We start from the raw sequence: 19,669 nt of genomic DNA, 5'->3' as shown, positions 1-19,669 counted from the left end.
CACAAGTGATAGTACAGAGCCATGGGAACACCACAAGTGATAGTACACGAACCCTGGGAACACCACAAGTGATAGTACAGAACCCTGGGAACACCACAAGTGATAGTACAGAACCCTGGGAACACCACAAGTGATAGTACAGAACCCTGGGAACACCGCAAGTGATAGTACAGAGCCATGGGAACACCACAAGTGATAGTACAGAATCCTGGGAACACCACAAGTGATAGTACAGAACCCTGGGAACACCACAAGTGATAGTACAGAGCCATGGGAACACCACAAGTGATAGTACAGAATCCTGGGAACACCACAAGTGATAGTACAGAACCCTGGGAACACCACAAGTGATAGTACAGAGCCATGGGAACACCACAAGTGATAGTACAGAATCCTGGGAACACCACAAGTGATAGTACAGAACCCTGGGAACACCACAAGTGATAGTACAGAACCCTGGGAACACCGCAAGTGATAGTACAGAATCCTGGGAACACCACAAGTGATAGTACAGAACCCTGGGAACACCACAAGTGATAGTACAGAACTCTGGGAACACCACAAGTGATAGTACAGAACCCTGGGAACACCACAAGTGATAGTACAGAACCCTGGGAACACCACAAGTGATAGTACAGAACCCTGGGAACACCACAAGTGATAGTACAGAACCCTGGGAACACCACAAGTGATAGTACAGAACCCTGGGAACACCACAAGTGATAGTACAGAACCCTGGGAACACCACAAGTGATAGTACAGAACTCTGGGAACACCACAAGTGATAGTACAGAACCCTGGGAACACCACAAGTGATAGTACAGAACCCTGGGAACACCACAAGTGATAGTACAGAACTCTGGGAACACCACAAGTGATAGTACAGAACCCTGGGAACACCACAAGTGATAGTACAGAACCCTGGGAACACCACAAGTGATAGTACAGAACCCTGGGAACACCACTAACTGATAGGATAGACGTGGGAAGCCGCTCCATAGACGACTACTACTATGGAACAGTCAGACTGGAAACTGCACATGAGAGGAGAGAGGACAGCAGTGTAACCAAAAGAGCGGAGTATAGAAAGGAAAGACGTATTGGCACACCCTTTCAAATCCTTTGAAGATGTCGAGAGCCACGACAAAATATTCATAAAATCCATAAGAGAGGAAGGCCATTGATTAGTTACACAGTAGACCTAACACTGAAAAATCCATACCGGTAGTGTGAGAGAATGGAATGAGAGCCTAAGTTTTAGTGAATCAGAGATTTTAGTAAGGTTTCAAAAACCTTTGGAGACTGCAGATGTGAGAGCAATTGTGTGCGACAATTGGAGTGATTAGAGCAATCCCCTTTCTTAGGAATGGGCTACACCAAGGCGTGCTTCCAAGCTGAAGGTAAAGTTTAGCTTCGAAAAGAGACGAAATAGGTTAGACATACTCAGAAGCACACTTCCTAAAGAGGAGGTGAAATTACTTGGAAGACCCTGCGTGTGAGAATATAAGAGATGGCATAGGTTTGTAAGGAGGAGTTAGGGTCGGAGGATTAAAATCTGAATCATTCAAAGTTGAGTTACAGGACAAGGTATCAAAAAGAGCGGCTCTTTCAGCTGAAGAGTTAGCAATAAACTGATCGCATTGGAAGAGGAGGATAGATTGAATTACATAAGCTGCTGAGATACGTTTGGTGAAGGAGCATGTAGAATTCAGGTCAGTACACTTTCTTTTTATGAATGTGCGGTTTTTGGCTCTCTGAAGAACAGCTTAGCAATGATTCCGAGCAGAAATGAAAAGGGAGAGTGGGTTTGAGGAAAAAGATGGAGTTCCATGCGAGTTCCATACCAGCAGGTGGGTATATATCATCATGACAATGTGGAACGTTACTAACAAGACTGTAAGGTTACTATGTCACATTAGCAGTTATAATAACTATCATTTTTCAGTCCGTTTCGTGAATGAACTTTTATTCTTCGTCTGGAGGATTATGATTTCGAGAACGTGTTGGTGATCTTTATATAAACCTCAAGAAGAATACAAGGGAAAAAAAAAGGGAGGTTATTGTTTACCTTCATCGTACGAGGTGCGCCTGAAGAACACTTCAACCTTCATTATTTCCTTGTGCTGGAACAACTGAACCCAGGATGTCTGCGGGTTTGTGATGAACGCCTGCAAATGAGTAGTAATGATTAGCTGTTGTTCTTCGGGAACTTAAATGAATAGTAATGATCAGCTGTTGTTCTTCGGGAACTTAAATCCATTATACATCTTCGTCAGAAACTCCTATTCTGGTTCAGTTATCGATCAGGAAGAATTTACTATACAGAATGATTTTAAGCTCGCTATCCAATCAACTCTTCCGGATAGTTTAGGTTGCGTTAATTAGGTTAGGGTTTAATTACTTGAAAGATCACAGTTCATTAGTTCAACTCTGGTTAGTTAGATTCAAGTTAGAGTGGGTCAGACTTGTGAGTGCTGGGTTAGGGTGGGTCATGTTTATCTATGGTAGTTTAGGCTAGATCAGACTGGCCAATGCTGTCATAAAGTAGTTCTAGTTCTAGTTCTAATCTAGGACGGGTAGTTTTTTGTCTAGTTCTAGGCTAGGTCGGGTCAAGTTTGTTAGTTCTAAGTTAAGTAGATCAGGTTAACACGAGTTTACATGAGAAAGACAGAGAAGAAGAGACTTGATTAGCCAACGATTGGGTTTTCTGAAAAAAAAAAACCTTGAGGAAATGTAATTTCGTTCAGCAGGTTTGGTAATGTTAATTTAGGATAGATCAGGTTTGTTAATTCTAACTTAGAGTAGGCCAAGTTCGTTAGGGCTTGGTTAAAGTAGATCAAGTTGGTTAGTGCTAAGTTAGGATGGGTTAGGTCTGTTAGTGCTAGCTAAAGGTGGGTCATGGTTGAGCTAGGTTAGTGCTGATAAGATTGTTTACAACAAGGGTTGGGTAGGGTCAGATTGTTTACAGCTAGGGTTGGGTAGGGTTAGATTGCTTACAGCTAGGGTTGGGTAGGGTCAGATTGTTTACTGCTAGGGTTGGGTAGGGTTAGATTGTTTACAGCAAGGGTTGGGTAGGGTCAGATTGTTTACAGCTAGGGTTGGGTAGGGTCAGATTGTTTACAGCCAGGGTTGGGTAGGGTCAGATTGTTTACAGCTAGGGTTGAGTAGTGTCAGATTGTTTACAGCCAGGGTTGGGTAGGGTCAGATTAGTTTGATAGACCCGGACAGATTGGCATGAAAAATAAAAGAAATGAGTAATCTATTATATGGCTGATGTGACGGAACAAACATATATATATATATATATATATATATATATATATATATATATATATATATATATATATATATATATATATATATATATATATATATATATATATATATATATATATATATATATGTATATATATATATATATATATATATATATATATATATATATATATATATATATATATATATATATATATATATATATATATATATATATATATATATATATATATATATATATATATATATATATATACATATATATATATATATATATATATATATATATATATATATATATATATATATATATATATATATATATATATATATATATATATATATATATATATGTATATATATATATATATATATATATACATATATATATATATATATATATATATATATATATATATATTTTTTATACTAATCACCATTTCCCGCATTAGCGAGGTAGCGTTAAGAACAGAGGATGACGACTGGACCTTTGAGGGAATATCCTCACCTGGCCCCCTTCTCTGTTCCTGCTTTTGGAAAATTAAAAAAAAAAGGGGGAGGATTTCCAGCCCCCCGCTCCCTTCCCTTTTAGTCGCCTTCTACGACACGCAGGGAATACGTGGGAAGTATTCTTTTTCCCCTATCCCCAGGGATAATATATATATATATATATATATATATATATATATATATATATATATATATATATATATATATATATATATATATATAGATAGATAGATAGATAGATAGATAGATAGATAGATAGATAGATAGATAGATAGATAGATAGATATAGGATGTCGTCTGGTTGCACATACTTCATATGGACTCACATATCAGTCCCATCGCAACAAATGGGACTTGTCAGTCTCGTGTGAGCAGGAAGGCTATAAGTTGGGTTCAAGTGATATTCTGCTTCCCCACAAGTGCAAATACTATATTGTTCTCGACACAAAGATGGACTTACCATGCTTGGTAGCAAGTCCTTGAAGTCTGTATCAAGGGCTTGTAGCCACCAATGATGATCGTTCGAAGTGAAATTGTTAACAACACCGTAAGCGAAGGCGTTTCCTGAAGGAGTAATCATTATTTGGAGGGGAAATTTAGCCATATGGAATCTAATATGTCGTTAAGAGCATCTATAAAACACGAGTTCCAGCCATGAATGTGGACAAATGTGTTATGTGAAAGCGAAGGAGACAGGGCTTTTTATTCTGGCATTCGTGTAGGTTTATGATATTGTTTTTTTTCTTTTTCTTTTTAGAGTGCATCACAAGGTATAACTTGGACATGACCTCAGTACTCTGACCAGCTGATGTTCTCTCACCTTAGAAGCAGCTGGAACTGACCTGATACCTCCCACTGGGTCTCCTGTTTCTTCACCGTCTGCAGACATCTGACTCACGGAACACTCTCCAGCCTGTTTACCTTCTCACTATCTCGAGACCCTTAAAGCAGTTTCTGCTGGACGTACGCTTAGATTTAAAGTTACATGGAATCTTAAGGAAGTGTGACTTTACGAGGCTGAGACTCAGTCAAACAACAAGAGAAAAGAGACAGAGGTCAGAGCTGTGTTATGAGACTATATGAAACTGGACAACAGTTGGGGACTACAGATATTTATAGTCTGTCTTCATACGTACAAAATACTCAAAATGAGAGATTAGAATGTAAGTAGACCACACATGGGCTACATGGTCTGTGACACTCTCTAGCGTGTAGCCCAGAGCTAGGAGTTTTAAGCTGACTGATGAATGAAAAATGACAAAACTGATTCTTGTGAGGCATGACAACGTACCTGCGTTGCCGTGGAAGTTACCAATGGTTTCCAAGGTGTAAAAGGGAGCGTCGCCAATTGAGACGTTGTCGTAGGTGGCGTGGTACACTTCACCGCCACGCGTAGTGAAGATGAACTGGTGTTGGTAGGAAATAAGGTTCAGTAACAGAGTGATTTCTTAACCTTACAATATTGTGTCACGAAGGTAACATAATGGGTGATGTGCATTTGTGCTGGTCAGTGTAACAAAGGTTAAGTCTTATGATGTTTTAATAGAATGGCACTGATGTCTTATGATGATGTAATGCTGAGGTATTTTATACTTGTGGTATTGTAATGATGTCTTGTATTATATTGATGTGGTACGATAGTTTTGTGATGTTGTAATGATGTACTGCTGTAGTCTTGTAATGTTTGCAATAATGTGGTACTGTAGGCTTCTGATGTTATGATGATGTGTATTACAGTCTTGTGATGTTGCAATGATATGGTACTGTAGCCTTGTAGTGTAGCAATGATGTGATATTGTAGTCTTGTGATGTTGCAATGATATGGTACTGTAGCCTTGTAGTGTAGCAATGATGTGATATTGTAGTCTTGTGATGTTGCAAGGACGTGGTAACGGAGTTTTGCAATGTTGAAATTACGTGGTATTGTAGTCTTGTGGTGTTGCAATGATGTAGTACTGTTGCCTTATTATGTTCTAATGAAATGGTACTGCAGTCTTGTGGTGTTGTCATGATGTGTTATGGTAGTCTCTTGCTGTCGCAATGATGTGGTACTGTAGTCTTGTGATGTAATGATGTGGTACTGTAGTCTTGTGATGTAATGATGTGGTACTGTAGTCTTGTGATGTAATGATGTGATGCTGTAGTCTTGTGATGTAATGATGTGATGCTGTAGTCTTGTGATGTAATGATGTGATGCTGTAGTCTTGTGATGTAATGATGTGGTACTGTAGTCTTGTAGTGTTATAATGATGTGGTACTGTAGTCTTGTGATGTAATGATGTGATGCTGTAGTCTTGTGATGTAATGATGTGATGCTGTAGTCTTGTGATGTAATGATGTGATGCTGTAGTCTTGTGATGTAATGATGTGGTACTGTAGTCTTGTGATGTAATGATGTGATGCTGTAGTCTTGTGATGTAATGATGTGGTACTGTAGTCTTGTAGTGTTATAATGATGTGGTACTGTAGTCTTGTGATGTAATGATGTGATGCTGTAGTCTTGTGATGTAATGATGTGATGCTGTAGTCTTGTGATGTAATGATGTGATGCTATAGTCTTGTGATGTAATGATATGGGACTGTAGTCTTGTGATGTAATGATATGGGACAGTAGTCTTGTGATGTAATGCTGTGGTACTGTAGTCTTGTAGTGTTATAATGATGTGGTACTGTAGTCTTGTAGTGTTATAATGATGTGGTACTGTAGTCTTGTGATGTAATGATGTGCTGCTGTAGTCTTCTGGTGTTGTAATGATATGGTACTGTAGTCTTGCGGTCTGTAATAATGTGGTACTGTAACCCTGTGGTTTTGTAATGATGTGGTACTGTATTCTTGTGATACTGTAATGATGTGGTACTGTAGTCTTGTGATACTGTAATGATGTGGTACTGTAGTCTTGTGATACTGTAATGATGTGGTACTGTATTCTTGTGATACTGTAATGATGTGGTACTGTAGTCTTGTGATACTGTAATGATGTGGTACTGTAGTCTTGTGATACTGTAATGATGTGGTACTGTATTCTTGTGATACTGTAATGATGTGGTACTGTAGTCTTGTGATACTGTAATGATGTGGTACTGTAGTCTTGTGATACTGTAATGATGTGGTACTGTAGTCTTGTGATACTGTAATGATGTGGTACTGTATTCTTGTGATACTGTAATGATGTGGTACTGTAGTCTTGTGATACTGTAATGATGTGGTACTGTAGTCTTGTGACACTGTAATGATGTGGTACTGTAGTCTTGTGATACTGTAATGATGTGGTACTGTAGTCTTGTGATACTGTAATGATGTGGTACTGTAGTCTTGTGATACTGTAATGATGTGGTACTGTAGTCTTGTGATACTGTAATGATGTGGTACTGTAGTCTTGTGATACTGTAATGATGTGGTACTGTATTCTTGTGATACTGTAATGATGTGGTACTGTATTCTTGTGATACTGTAATGATGTGGTACTGTAGTCTTGTGATACTGTAATGATGTGGTACTGTAGTCTTGTGATACTGTAATGATGTGGTACTGTAGTCTTGTGATACTGTAATGATGTGGTAATGTAGACTTGTGATACTGTAATGATGTGGTACTGTAGTCTTGTGATACTGTAATGATGTGGTACTGTAGTCTTGTGGTACTGTAGTCTTGTGGCGATTTAATGATGTGGTACTGTAGTCTTGTGGTACTGTAATGATGTGGTACTGTAGTCTTGTGGTACTGTAATGATGAGGCACCGTAATTTTGTTGTGTCGTAATGATGTGGTACTGTAGTCTTGTGGTACTGTAGTCGTGTGGTGTTTTTAATGCAGTAGTATTGTAATATTATCGTGATGTAATGGCGGGATATTGTAGTATTGTCATACTGCAGTCTTCTCGTATTGTAATGATGTGGTACTGTAGTCTTATGGTATTGTAATGATGTGGTACCGTGGTCTTATGGTGTTGTAATGATGTGGTACTGTAGTCTTATGGTACTGTAATGATGTGGTACCGTGGTCTTGTCGTGTTGTAATGATGTGGTAGTGTAATCTCCTTGTGTTACAATTATGTGGTACTTTAGTCTTATGGTGTTGTGATGATGTGGTAATGTAGTCCCATGGTGTTGTGATGATGTGGTACTGCAGTCTTGTGGTGTGATACTGATGTAGTAATATAGTCTCCGGTGTGATATTGATTTGGCACAGTAGTGTTGTGTTCTTGTAGAGATGTGGTACTGTATTCTTGTGGTGTGGACTGATATGGTACTTAAGTCTTGTGGTGTGGTAGTGATGTGGTATGTAGTCATGAGATGTGGATTGATATGGCACTTAAGTCTTGTGGTCTTGTAGAGATGTGGTATTGTATTCTTGTGGTGTGGACTGATATGGTACTTAAGTCTTGTGGTGTGGTAGTGATGTGGTATGTAGTCATGAGATGTGGATTGATATGGTACTTAAGTCTTGTGGTGACTGGTGTACTGAAGTCTTATGGCCTGCGATAATTTGGTAACAACTGATTCACGAACTGTAAAGAAGATCCTACGTGCGGCGGTTGGGGGTTGAGGAGTGTGTGCAGGGAGGAGTAAGAGGCAGCGGTTTAGTTGACAATCCTGTGTGCAAGGAGGGATATGGTGCAGCAGTTTAGTTGACAATCCTGCGCTGGAGCCTGATGATCAAACAGAAACCCCCTCCAGTTTGCCACTGTAACTCGGGTATTACATTCTGATGACAGGTTAGGCTGAGCTGTGAAATGGCATCGATGAGGCGTCGATTGACATTCTCCTGATGTGACAGCTTAGGACTGCTGGCGTCGCACGTTTACATAACTGACATTCTGCTGACCAGACAGCTTAAACACTTCTGACACTGACCGCCCTAACCTGCTCCAGGCCAGGCCTCCACCCACTCCCTTAGACTCACCGCAGCCAATCCTGCATTCTTATGATCAGAAGAAATAAGGTTACTGTCTTTACTCCTTTTGCTGTGACGTGAACTCACAACACAGAAGGTTTATAGCGATACAAAGCTCATAATGCTACCTAAAATGACATAGTTTCAGGAAAAGTCATGCAGAACGAACCTCTGTGTGAGAAAGTTAGCCCCGTTTTAGACAGTCTAGAACAGAAGCCTAGGTGAATTCTGTGGATTTGGACTGCCAGAAAGCATTTGACACTAGCCAGCATAGAAGGATGGTAAAGATGCTGGATCGACAGGCAAAAGCTAGGAGACTCCTTCTACGGATGGATGATTGTCACAGTAGGTACAAATGAGCAAAGGATACATATCAGTGGAGCCTCGTTGAAATAGGTTGAGGTTACTAGTGGCGTATTGGAATCGTTGCTCTTTTCGATCTAAGTGAATGACTTGACGGGATTGGAACCATATCCGAAAATGCTTGCAGATAATGCCAAGGTCATAAGAGAGGTAGAAAAATGAAGTGGATTGTAGCAATTTGCAATGAAACCTAAACGAAGTGTATAGTTGGTCCGATACATGGTTGCTGAAATTCAACTCAAATAAATGTAAAGTAATAAGGATTGGGCACAGCGACAGAAGGCCTCAGTATGAATACTACCCAGCAAAATAAGAATTGGAGATTCGGATCTATATGTGATAAGGAACTGAAGTTGGTCTATTGGCAAATGATAGAATTACATTCAGTTAAGTGGATAAGGAAATTTTCAGCAAGCTGTTTACTAAGAACCAGCAGAGAAGAGCCAGAGGAGGACGCTAAAGATAATACCAAATTTAAGAGAGTGAACTCCAGGGAAAGTCTATAGACCTACAATTTAGTCAGCGTGGAAGAGAGAAGATCAAAGGGCGACATGATCACGACCTTAAAGTTTTTAAACCAATTTGACGTCTTCGAAAGATGCAGGATGGATCAGTCAAAAGCCAGGACGTGAACTTATGCACGCAAATTGTGAGAAGAGGTTTACAGTAAAACTTTGACGGTATGAAAGCAGTGGCAGGATGGAATGAACTGAATGAAGAAAGTGTGAATGTGGATAGCATACAGCAGTGCAAAAAGTTGTATGGAGAAAAAAGTTCATGAGATGGGGCCCCACAAGCGTAGAACCCCATCCACGTACAGGACAAACCATTGTGCACGAGATATCGCTACGTTCCATCTGGATTCGAATCCCAGGGAGGACAGCCGGTTCAGAACCAACCCTGTGGTTCATCTTCTCCTTTCGGTTGCCTGGCGTAGGCTGTGTGTGTGTGTGTGTGTGTGTGTGTGTGTGTGTGTGTGTGTGTGTGTGTGTGTGTGTATGTATGTGTGTGTGTGTGTGTGTAAGAATATCCTTTAGAAGTAGCGTATAATTAAAGGTAAAAAGAGGTGGGATATCTCGGTTATAAGAGGGAAAAAAAAGAAACAATATCTCCCAGTTATACACAAATAGTGCTCACTTATGTTGCATCAATGGCACGTGCATGTAATCTTAGCCCCCCCCCAAGCACTTCAGCCATGGGCATACAAACCACATACAACCATACCATAAGCTATAAGTATTTACGCACGCACCTACAGATATGTACACACAACTGCAGGTTTGACTGGACACCTGAAAAAATCAATTATTGTGAGACGTTGAAGCTTGGGAAGTGAAGACTTACTTGGAGGACGAGGGGTCGTTTGCTTCCATCTGGGTTGTTGTTCAACAACATCAGGTTGTCCAGTCCTGCAGGATGACCACCAGGACGCCAGTCAGAAACGTTCCTCACCAAGTGCTAATACTTTAGGGTTTAGCCATTACCAACATTTAAGTAGATTCTCTATATCAAGAATAAAGGTAATCAAATACAATGACAGTTTTCTCGCAGTTCATTTTCGTGAGTGACATATAAAAATGCTAGAAATATCCATAACACTATTTACCGATGAAATAGTCATGTCCATTTTTTGAATTTGGGCCAGGGTCCCCAAAACCTTCTTTATACTGAGCAAAGGGTCGAGGGGGGTCATCGGTTAGGTTAAGGTTCCTCAGCAATGCTGTCCACACGTCCTCACTTGGATCCCGGAAATCACACTGAACCTGGAACAAGCATACCAGTGTGTGCTCTTCAGTGGTGTGCTCAGAAATGCCCCATGAACTGGGCTGTAGTAGGTGGGAGGTGACGGCTGAATATGGCTCAGTATGGATGACCTCTTAATCAAACTAGTGGTAGCAGGGATTATGTGAATAATTGGTGACATACATAATACACGTCCACACACGCACATATACACACCTATACATTTCAACGTACACACACACACACACACACACACACACATATATATATATATATATATATATATATATATATATATATATATATATATATATATATATATATATATATATATATATATATATATATATATATATATATATTTTTTTTTTTTCATACTATTCGCCATTTCCCGCGATAGCGAGGTAGCGTTAAGAACAGAGGACTGGGCCTTTGAGGGAATATCCTCACCTGGCCCCCTTCTCTGTTCCTTCTTTTGGAAAATTAAAAAAAAAAGAGAGGGGAGGATTTCCAGCCCCCCGCTCCCTTCCCTTTTAGTCGCCTTCTACGACACGCAGGGAATACGTGGGAAGTATTCTTTCTCCCCTATCCCCAGGGATAATATATATATATATATATATATATATATATATATATATATATATATATATATATATATATATATATATATATATATATATACATACACAGACATATGCATATATACACATGTACATAATTCATACTGTCTGCCTTTATTCATTTCCGTCGCCACCCCGCCACACATGAAATATAAACCATATATATATATATATATATATATATATATATATATATATATATATATATATATATATATATATATATATATATATACATACACAGACATATGCATATATACACATGTACATAATTCATACTGTCTGCCTTTATTCATTTCCGTCGCCACCCCGCCACACATGAAATATAAACCCCTTCCCCCCGCATGTGCGCGGGGTAGGGCTAGGAAAAGACAACAAAGGCCACATTCATTCACACCCAGTCTCTAGCTGTCATGTCACCGAAACCACAGCTCCCTTTCCACATCCCGGCTTCAAAAAATTTCCATGGTTTACCCCAGACGCTTCACATGCCCTGGTTCAATCCAATGACAGCACGTCGACCCGGCATACCACATTGTTCCAATTCAATCTATTCCTTGCACGCCTTTCATCCTCCTGCATGTTCAGGCCCCGATCGCTCAAAATCTTTTTCACTCCATCTTTCCACCTCCAATTTGGTCTCCCACTTCTCGTTCCCTCCACCTCTGAAACATATATCCTCTTGGTCAATCTTTCCTCACTCATTCTTTCCATGTGCCAAACCATTTCAAAACACCCTCCTCTGCTCTCTCAACCACACTATTTCTATTACCACACATCTCTCTTACCTCTCAAACCACCTCACACCACATATTGTCCTCAAACATCTCATTTCCAACAAATCCACCCTCCTCCGCACAACTCTATCTGTAGCCCACGCCTTGCAACCATATAACATTGCAGTATAAGTGGCTGTTAATGTGTGGTAGACGAATCTACACCAGTATGGTCTTAATCTAGCTACTCTGAGACATCCCCTTTCTCTGTGGCAGTAAACTAGTGAAGAGGATTAACTCTGGGCTAATGTATGCCTACCATGCCAATTAAAACTAGATTCTCTTACTTCCATACAGTCCAAATACATCTTCAAATTTAGATAAAGAAATATATGACTTTAATTTTGTGTGCTTAAAGTTTCACGGTTACTTGACAGAACATCAGCATCAATACTTCAAATGTAGTTTCCTGAAACGGGCATTTCTTCCTGTCTGCCATCAACCCTTCAACTGTTTCCTTCAGCATGTTGTACCTATCCCTTTCGATAAGTCCTTCCCACGGGAGTAACTTGCGCCGTCCGTACCGTGATGCAAGGATGGGCTTGGACGCCGCTTAGGATGACGTGAAACCAGTTCGTCTCGTTGTATCCCAGTTCAGGTAGATCTGCACAGTCCCGAGGGATGAGACACGCTGGACCATGAGAAAGGAAATAATATGTCAACACAATATCAGATATTGTGGATGGATGGCCATACTGCCTTACATTCCAAGTCTATAAAAGCTTCAGTGGTTCCTGAAATCCAAAACCACGACGAACACTTACACGAACAGCTCACATCTGTTGCTGACAAGCCTACAATACTTCAGTGTGAGAAACAAGAGGTGGCCATTAACTGAGTGAGATATGTGTTTCAATGTACAATTAATAACAGTCTATAATCATCGAGTAATATGATCAAAGAAACTGAGATACTAGCTCAAAAGAATATATGTTTACCCGATATGTATTTTCCTGAAGAACAGTCACTTTTAGGCCGAATGGCTTTAGAGCTAAGAAGCAGATGGACTACCTCCCTACCTGCTGTAAGTTGCTCCTGCTCTCACGCCACGACGATGACAACATAATTATGAAGCAGGTCAACCTTTCAAAGGAATACAAACAGCAACAAACCATTGGGTACTTTCGAGGTTGTTTACGATCGTGGAAGATATCAGAAACTCACAGATTAGTTGGATAAAAGTTAGAAGGCATCCAGATAACTGAAAGAGAATAACCTGCAAATTGTGATTTTGATTATGGAGGCGCAAATAATGAAAGTCCACAGTGGACCTCAAGCGAAATATGTATTAATTCTTTTCTTAAAGGTAACCATGGTCCTGTTTTCAACCACTCTAACAAGCAAATCGTTCCATATGGTAACAGTCCTGTTGAAGAAAAAGTACTTCGTTTCGTTCGAGGTAAATCGTTTCCCACGAGTTTGTATCTATTGCTATGAGTAAAATCAGATGAATCAAGTCTTAAGAATCTGATAGATCAACATTATCAAAATCTTACATCATTTTGAATGATTGTATATTAAATCACATCTTAACTTGCTCTTTTCTAGATGAAATAGATTCAAATCGTTAAATCTCATCTCGTAATATTTGTTTCTCAGTCCGGGAGTCATCTTGGAGGCTCGATGCTGTACTCTCTCCATTTTGACTATGTCTATTTTCTAGGCAGGGTGACCAAAACTGAACACTAATATTCAAAATGTGGACAAACCAATGAACTGTAAAGAGTAAGGATAATTTCCCTGGACTTAGATTCGGTTCTACCTACGAAATCAAATTTTTTTTCTCTCTTTTCACTGCTTCCGTGCACTGCTTACTTGGATTTAGGTTACCAAAGATTATTACATCCAAGTCTCTTTCCTCATATATTTTTGTCGTGCAACGGAATTCATAACGTAGCTTATCTTTTCGTTTTTTTTTTCTACCAATATGTAAAGTTTTGCACTTATCGAACTTAAGTTTCCTTTGTTACTTATGTGCCCAGTTCATAAGTGTGGCTTTGTCAGTTTGGAACTGTAGACGTTCAAGTTCACTTGTGGATTTATTACTCAGCTTTGGATCGTCAACGAATTTTGATATCTTGCACTGTAGCCTATTATCAATATCATTAACATGTGTGAGAAAGAGAACAAGTCCCAAAACTGATCCTTATGGCACTCCTCTTATTACGTCTAACCATTCAGCGGTTTGACCATCAATTACTTCTCTGTTTACGGCCAGTTAGCCAGTTTCTTATCCACTAAAGTACAACCCCATAAATATGATATGACAATTTAATGCTAGCAGTCTTTGATGCGAAACCTAATCGAAATTTTTTTGAAAGTCTAGGTAGCTACTTTACTTTCGTCGTAAATGCTGATTATATCATAAAAGAAATCAAGCAGATCTGTCAAACACAAGCGATTTGTCGAAAACCTGGGGACAGGGGAGAAAGAATACTTCCCAGGTATTCCCTGCGTGTCGTAGAAGGCGACTAAAAGGGGAGGGAGCGGGGGGCTGGAAATCCTCCCCTCCCTTTTTTTTTTTTTTTTGAATTTTCCAAAAGAAGGAACAGAGAACGAGGACAGCTGAGGATACTCCCTCAGAGGCCCAGTCCTCTGCTCTTAACGCTACCTTGCTAACGCGGGAAATGGCGAATAGTTTGAAAGAAAAAGAAAAGAATATATATATATATATATATATATATATATATATATATATATATATATATATATATATATACATTTTTCATATGTATATATATATATGTATATGTGTGTGTGTGTGTGTGTGTGTGTGTGTATGTGCGTATGTATGTGTATGTATGTATATATATGTATATATATATATATATATATATATATATATATATATATATATATATATATATATATATATATATATATATATATATATATATATATATATATATATATCATCCCTGGGGATAGGGGTGAAAGAATACTTCCCACGCATTCCTCGCGTGTCGTAGAAGGCGACTAGAGGGGACGGGAGCGGGGGGCCAGAAATCATCCCCTCCTTCTATTTTTAAACTTTCTGAAATGGGAAACAGAAGAAGGAGTCACGCGGGGAGTGCTCATCCTCCTCGAAGGCTCAGACTGGGGTGTCTAAATGTGTGTGGATGTAACCAAGATGTGAAAAAAGGAGAGATAGGTAGTATGTTTGAGGAAAGGAACCTGGATGTTTTGGCTCTGAGTGAAACGAAGCTCAAGGGTAAAGGGGAAGAGTGGTTTGGGAATGTCTTGGGAGTAAAGTCAGGGGTTAGTGAGAGGACAAGAGCAAGGGAAGGAGTAGCAGTACTCCTGAAACAGGAGTTGTCGGAGTATGTGATGGAATGTAAGAAAGTAAATTCTCGATTAATATGGGTAAAACTGAAAGTTGATGGAGAGAGATGGGTGATTATTGGTGCATATGCACCTGGGCATGAGAAGAAAGATCATGAGACGCAAGTGTTTTGGGAGCAGGTGAATGAGTGTGTTAGTGGTTTTGATGCACGAGACCGGGTTATAGTGATGGGTGATTTGAATGCAAAGGTGAGTAATGTGGCAGTTGAGGGAATAATTGGTATACATGGGGTGTTCAGTGTTGTAAATGGAAATGGTGAAGAGCTTGTAGATTTATGTGCTGAAAAAGGACTGATGATTGGGAATACCTGGTTTAAAAAGCGAGATATACATAAGTATACTTATGTAAGTAGGAGAGATGGCCAGAGAGCGTTATTGGATTACGTGTTAATTGACAGGCGCGCGAAAGAGAGACTTTTGGATGTTAATGTGCTCAGAGGTGCAACTGGAGGGATGTCTGATCATTATCTTGTGGAGGCTAAGGTGAAGATTTGTATGGGTTTTCAGAAAAGAAGAGTGAATGTTGGGGTGAAGAGGGTGGTGAGAGTAAGTGAGCTTGGGAAGGAGACTTGTGTGAGGAAGTACCAGGAGAGACTGAGTACAGAATGGAAAAAGGTGAGAACAATGGAAGTAAGGGGAGTGGGGGAGGAATGGGATGTATTTAGGGAATCAGTGATGGATTGCGCAAAAGATGCTTGTGGCATGAGAAGAGTGGGAGGTGGGTTGATTGGAAAGGGTAGTGAGTGGTGGGATGAAGAAGTAAGATTATTAGTGAAAGAGAAGAGAGAGGCATTTGGACGATTTTTGCAGGGAAAAAATGCAATTCAGAGGGAGATGTATAAAAGAAAGAGACAGGAGGTTAAGAGAAAGGTGCAAGAGGTGAAAAAGAGGGCAAATGAGATTTGGGGTGAGAGAGTATCATTAAATTTTAGGGAGAATAAAAAGATGTTCTGGAAGGAGGTAAATAAAGTGCGTAAGACAAGGGAGCAAATGGGAACTTCAGTGAAGGGCGCAAATGGGGAGGTGATAGCAAGTAGTGGTGATGTGAGAAGGAGATGGAGTGAGTATTTTGAAGGTTTGTTGAATGTGTTTGATGATAGAGTGGCAGATATAGGGTGTTTTGGTCGAGGTGGTGTGCAAAGTGAGAGGGTTAAGGAAAATGATTTGGTAAACAGAGAAAAGGTAGTAAAAGCTTTGCGGAAGATGAAAGCCGGCAAGACAGCAGGTTTGGATGATATTGCAGTGGAATTTATTAAAAAAGGGGGTGACTGTATGATTGACTGGTTGGTAAGGTTATTTAATGTATGTATGACTCATGGTGAGGTGCCTGAGGATTGGCGGAATGCGTGCATAGTGCCATTGTACAAAGGCAAAGGGGATAAGAGTGAGCGCTCAAATTACAGAGGTATAAGTTTGTTGAGTATTCCTGGTAGATTATATGGGAGGGTATTGATTGAGAGGGTGAAGGCATGTACAGGACATCAGATTGGGGAAGAGCAGTGTGGTTTCAAAAGTGGTGGAGGATGTGTGGATCAGGTGTTTGCTTTGAAGAATGTATGTGAGAAATACTTAGAAAAGCAAATGGATTTGTATGTAGCATTTATGGATCTGGAGAAGGCACATGATAGAGTTGATAGAGATGCTCTGTGGAAGGTATTAAGAATATATGGTGTGGGAGGAAAGTTGTTAGAAGCAGTGAAAAGTTTTTATCGAGGATGTAAGGCATGTGTACGTGTAGGAAGAGAGGAAAGTGATTGGTTCTCAGTGAATGTAGGTTTGCGGCAGGGGTGTGTGATGTCTCCATGGTTGTTTAATTTGTTTATGGATGGGGTTGTTAGGGAGGTGAATGCAAGAGTTTTGGAAAGAGGGGCAAGTATGAAGTCTGTTGGGGATGAGAGAGCTTGGGAAGTGAGTCAGTTGTTGTTCGCTGATGATACAGCGCTGGTGGCTGATTCATGTGAGAAACTGCAGAAGCTGGTGACTGAGTTTGGTAAAGTGTGTGAAAGAAGAAAGTTAAGAGTAAATGTGAATAAGAGCAAGGTTATTAGGTACAGTAGGGTTGAGGGTCAAGTCAACTGGGAGGTAAGTTTGAATGGAGAAAAACTGGAGGAAGTAAAGTGTTTTAGATATCTGGGAGTGGATCTGGCAGCGGATATATATATATATATATATATATATATATATATATATATATATATATATATATATATATATATATATATATATATATATATATATATATATATATATATATATATATATATATATATATATATATATATATATTGAAAAGTGTCACAATTTTGTGCGTGATCAAGTATATTCCTAAGAGTCCATGGGGAAAATGAAACACGATAAGTTCCCAAGTGCACTCCATGTAATAATCACATCATCAGGGGAGACAAGAGAGAAATATAACAGTCAGTTGATATACAGTGAAGAGACGTAGCTAGGAAGCCATTTGGTAAACATGCGACTTTTCAAGATAATTGTCTTGGACAATCGCAAGTTTACCAAAAGGCGTCCTAGCTACGTCTCTTCGTTGTATATCAACTGACTATTATATTTCTCTCTTGTGTCTCCCCGATGATGTGATTATTACACGAAAGTGCATTTCGGAACTTATCGTGTTTCATTTTCCGCGTAGACTCTTAGGAATATATATATATATATATATATATATATATATATATATATATATATATATATATATATATATATATATATATATATATATATATATATATATATATATATATATATATATTATATATATATATATATATATATATATATATATATATATATATATATATATATATATATATATATATATGTATATCTGTATACGGTCAGTTCTTGTGTGTCCATGCATACAGTCAGGACATCTGCATCCCTGCATAAAGAAAGTGCATATGTGTCCCGTTATACACTCAGGGCATCTGGTTTCCTACATAAAGTCAGTGCCTCTGTCTCCCTGCATACAGTTGCACTCTTATAATGTCTTGCACTGGCTTCATGTGATTTTCTCCAATAAATTTGTAAGATTTTAAGTTCGACAAAAAAAATAGACTACAGTCATGAGACTGGACAAAATTTCCATGTAAATACTGGACAAAATAACCATGGAAGACAGGACCTAATCATCATACAAGGACTGGATAATCACCGAAGGACTCGACACAACAATTATGCAAGGACTGGACAAAATACCCATGTAATGACTGGATATAATAATTATGCAAGGACTGGACAAAGTAACCGTTCAGGATTAGACATAATAACCATATTATAACTAGACAAAAGTAATCACTTCAGAACAAAGTGACAAGAGAGTGTGGGAGAGACAGGGAGCGGCGTAGCCTGGGATGCAATATTTGTTGACATAAATCGAGAGCTCGCGCAAATTAGCATGAAGCTTCGCTCGTGTATTATTCACCTCACAAGTACCTCGGCCAGTCACAGTAAAGTATTCGCTACATTATTCATCTCACCTCTGTCATTGTCGCAGCCTCGAGGGCCCTACGCGTTGTGGTAACTAATTATCGTACACAAACCCTAAAACTACTATCTCTCTTGGTTACTGGGATTTGAATGGGACCCAGTTGATGGACGTGTGGCGAAAGGTGTTAGATCGTTGGTAATCGAAGTCATTGTTCTACTGAACCCCATGGCCTAGCCATTGCGTCACCCGCCTCCAAAACAAATGGAAGCGGTTCGAATCCTACTGTCGGAATGGTATTGTGTGGTTCTTACTATAGTGTGTGCTATTGGGCTTCGCCTAGTGAAGTCACCTTTGGAGATGCTTTACCAGTGGGAAACCATATTTCCCTGCAGCTGGGAATAGAGCTGCGAGAACATTTAGAAACAGATCCTTGGACGCCAAGGTTTCTTCACACAAACATATTTCTTCCTCCAATTATAGATAGATGAATATGGAGAGTAGGTATATACACACACACACACACATATATATATATATATATATATATATATATATATATATATATATATATATGTGTGTGTGTGTGTGTGTGTGTACAGTTGTCCTTTTCATACTTTGTCGCTGTTTCCCGCGTTAGCGAGTTAGCGCAAGGAAACAGACGAAACAATGTCCCAACCCACCCATATACATACACATGTATA

General features: G+C 39.2%; 1 protein-coding gene across 1 annotated transcript in view; it reads right to left on the bottom strand.

Annotated features, from left to right (window-relative positions):
* LOC139746758 (uncharacterized) overlaps nt 1-19,669 on the bottom strand; it is an 87,433-nt gene that overhangs the window by 27,412 nt on the left and 40,352 nt on the right. Inside the window, exons 4-9 of the mRNA XM_071658261.1 lie at nt 12,706-12,812; nt 10,649-10,805; nt 10,387-10,451; nt 5,051-5,192; nt 4,247-4,350; nt 2,069-2,168 (exon numbers count right to left, since the gene is read on the bottom strand). Of these exons, the coding sequence (XP_071514362.1) occupies nt 2,069-2,168; nt 4,247-4,350; nt 5,051-5,192; nt 10,387-10,451; nt 10,649-10,805; nt 12,706-12,812 (675 nt within the window). The remainder of the gene's footprint in view (nt 1-2,068; nt 2,169-4,246; nt 4,351-5,050; nt 5,193-10,386; nt 10,452-10,648; nt 10,806-12,705; nt 12,813-19,669) is intronic.

Source organism: Panulirus ornatus, chromosome 66, assembly GCF_036320965.1.
Source record: "Panulirus ornatus isolate Po-2019 chromosome 66, ASM3632096v1, whole genome shotgun sequence".
In the NCBI taxonomy this organism is placed as follows: Eukaryota; Metazoa; Arthropoda; class Malacostraca; order Decapoda; family Palinuridae; genus Panulirus; species Panulirus ornatus.
The sequence above is the reverse complement of the archived record's forward strand: the minus strand, read 5'-3'. Positions and strand labels throughout refer to the sequence as shown.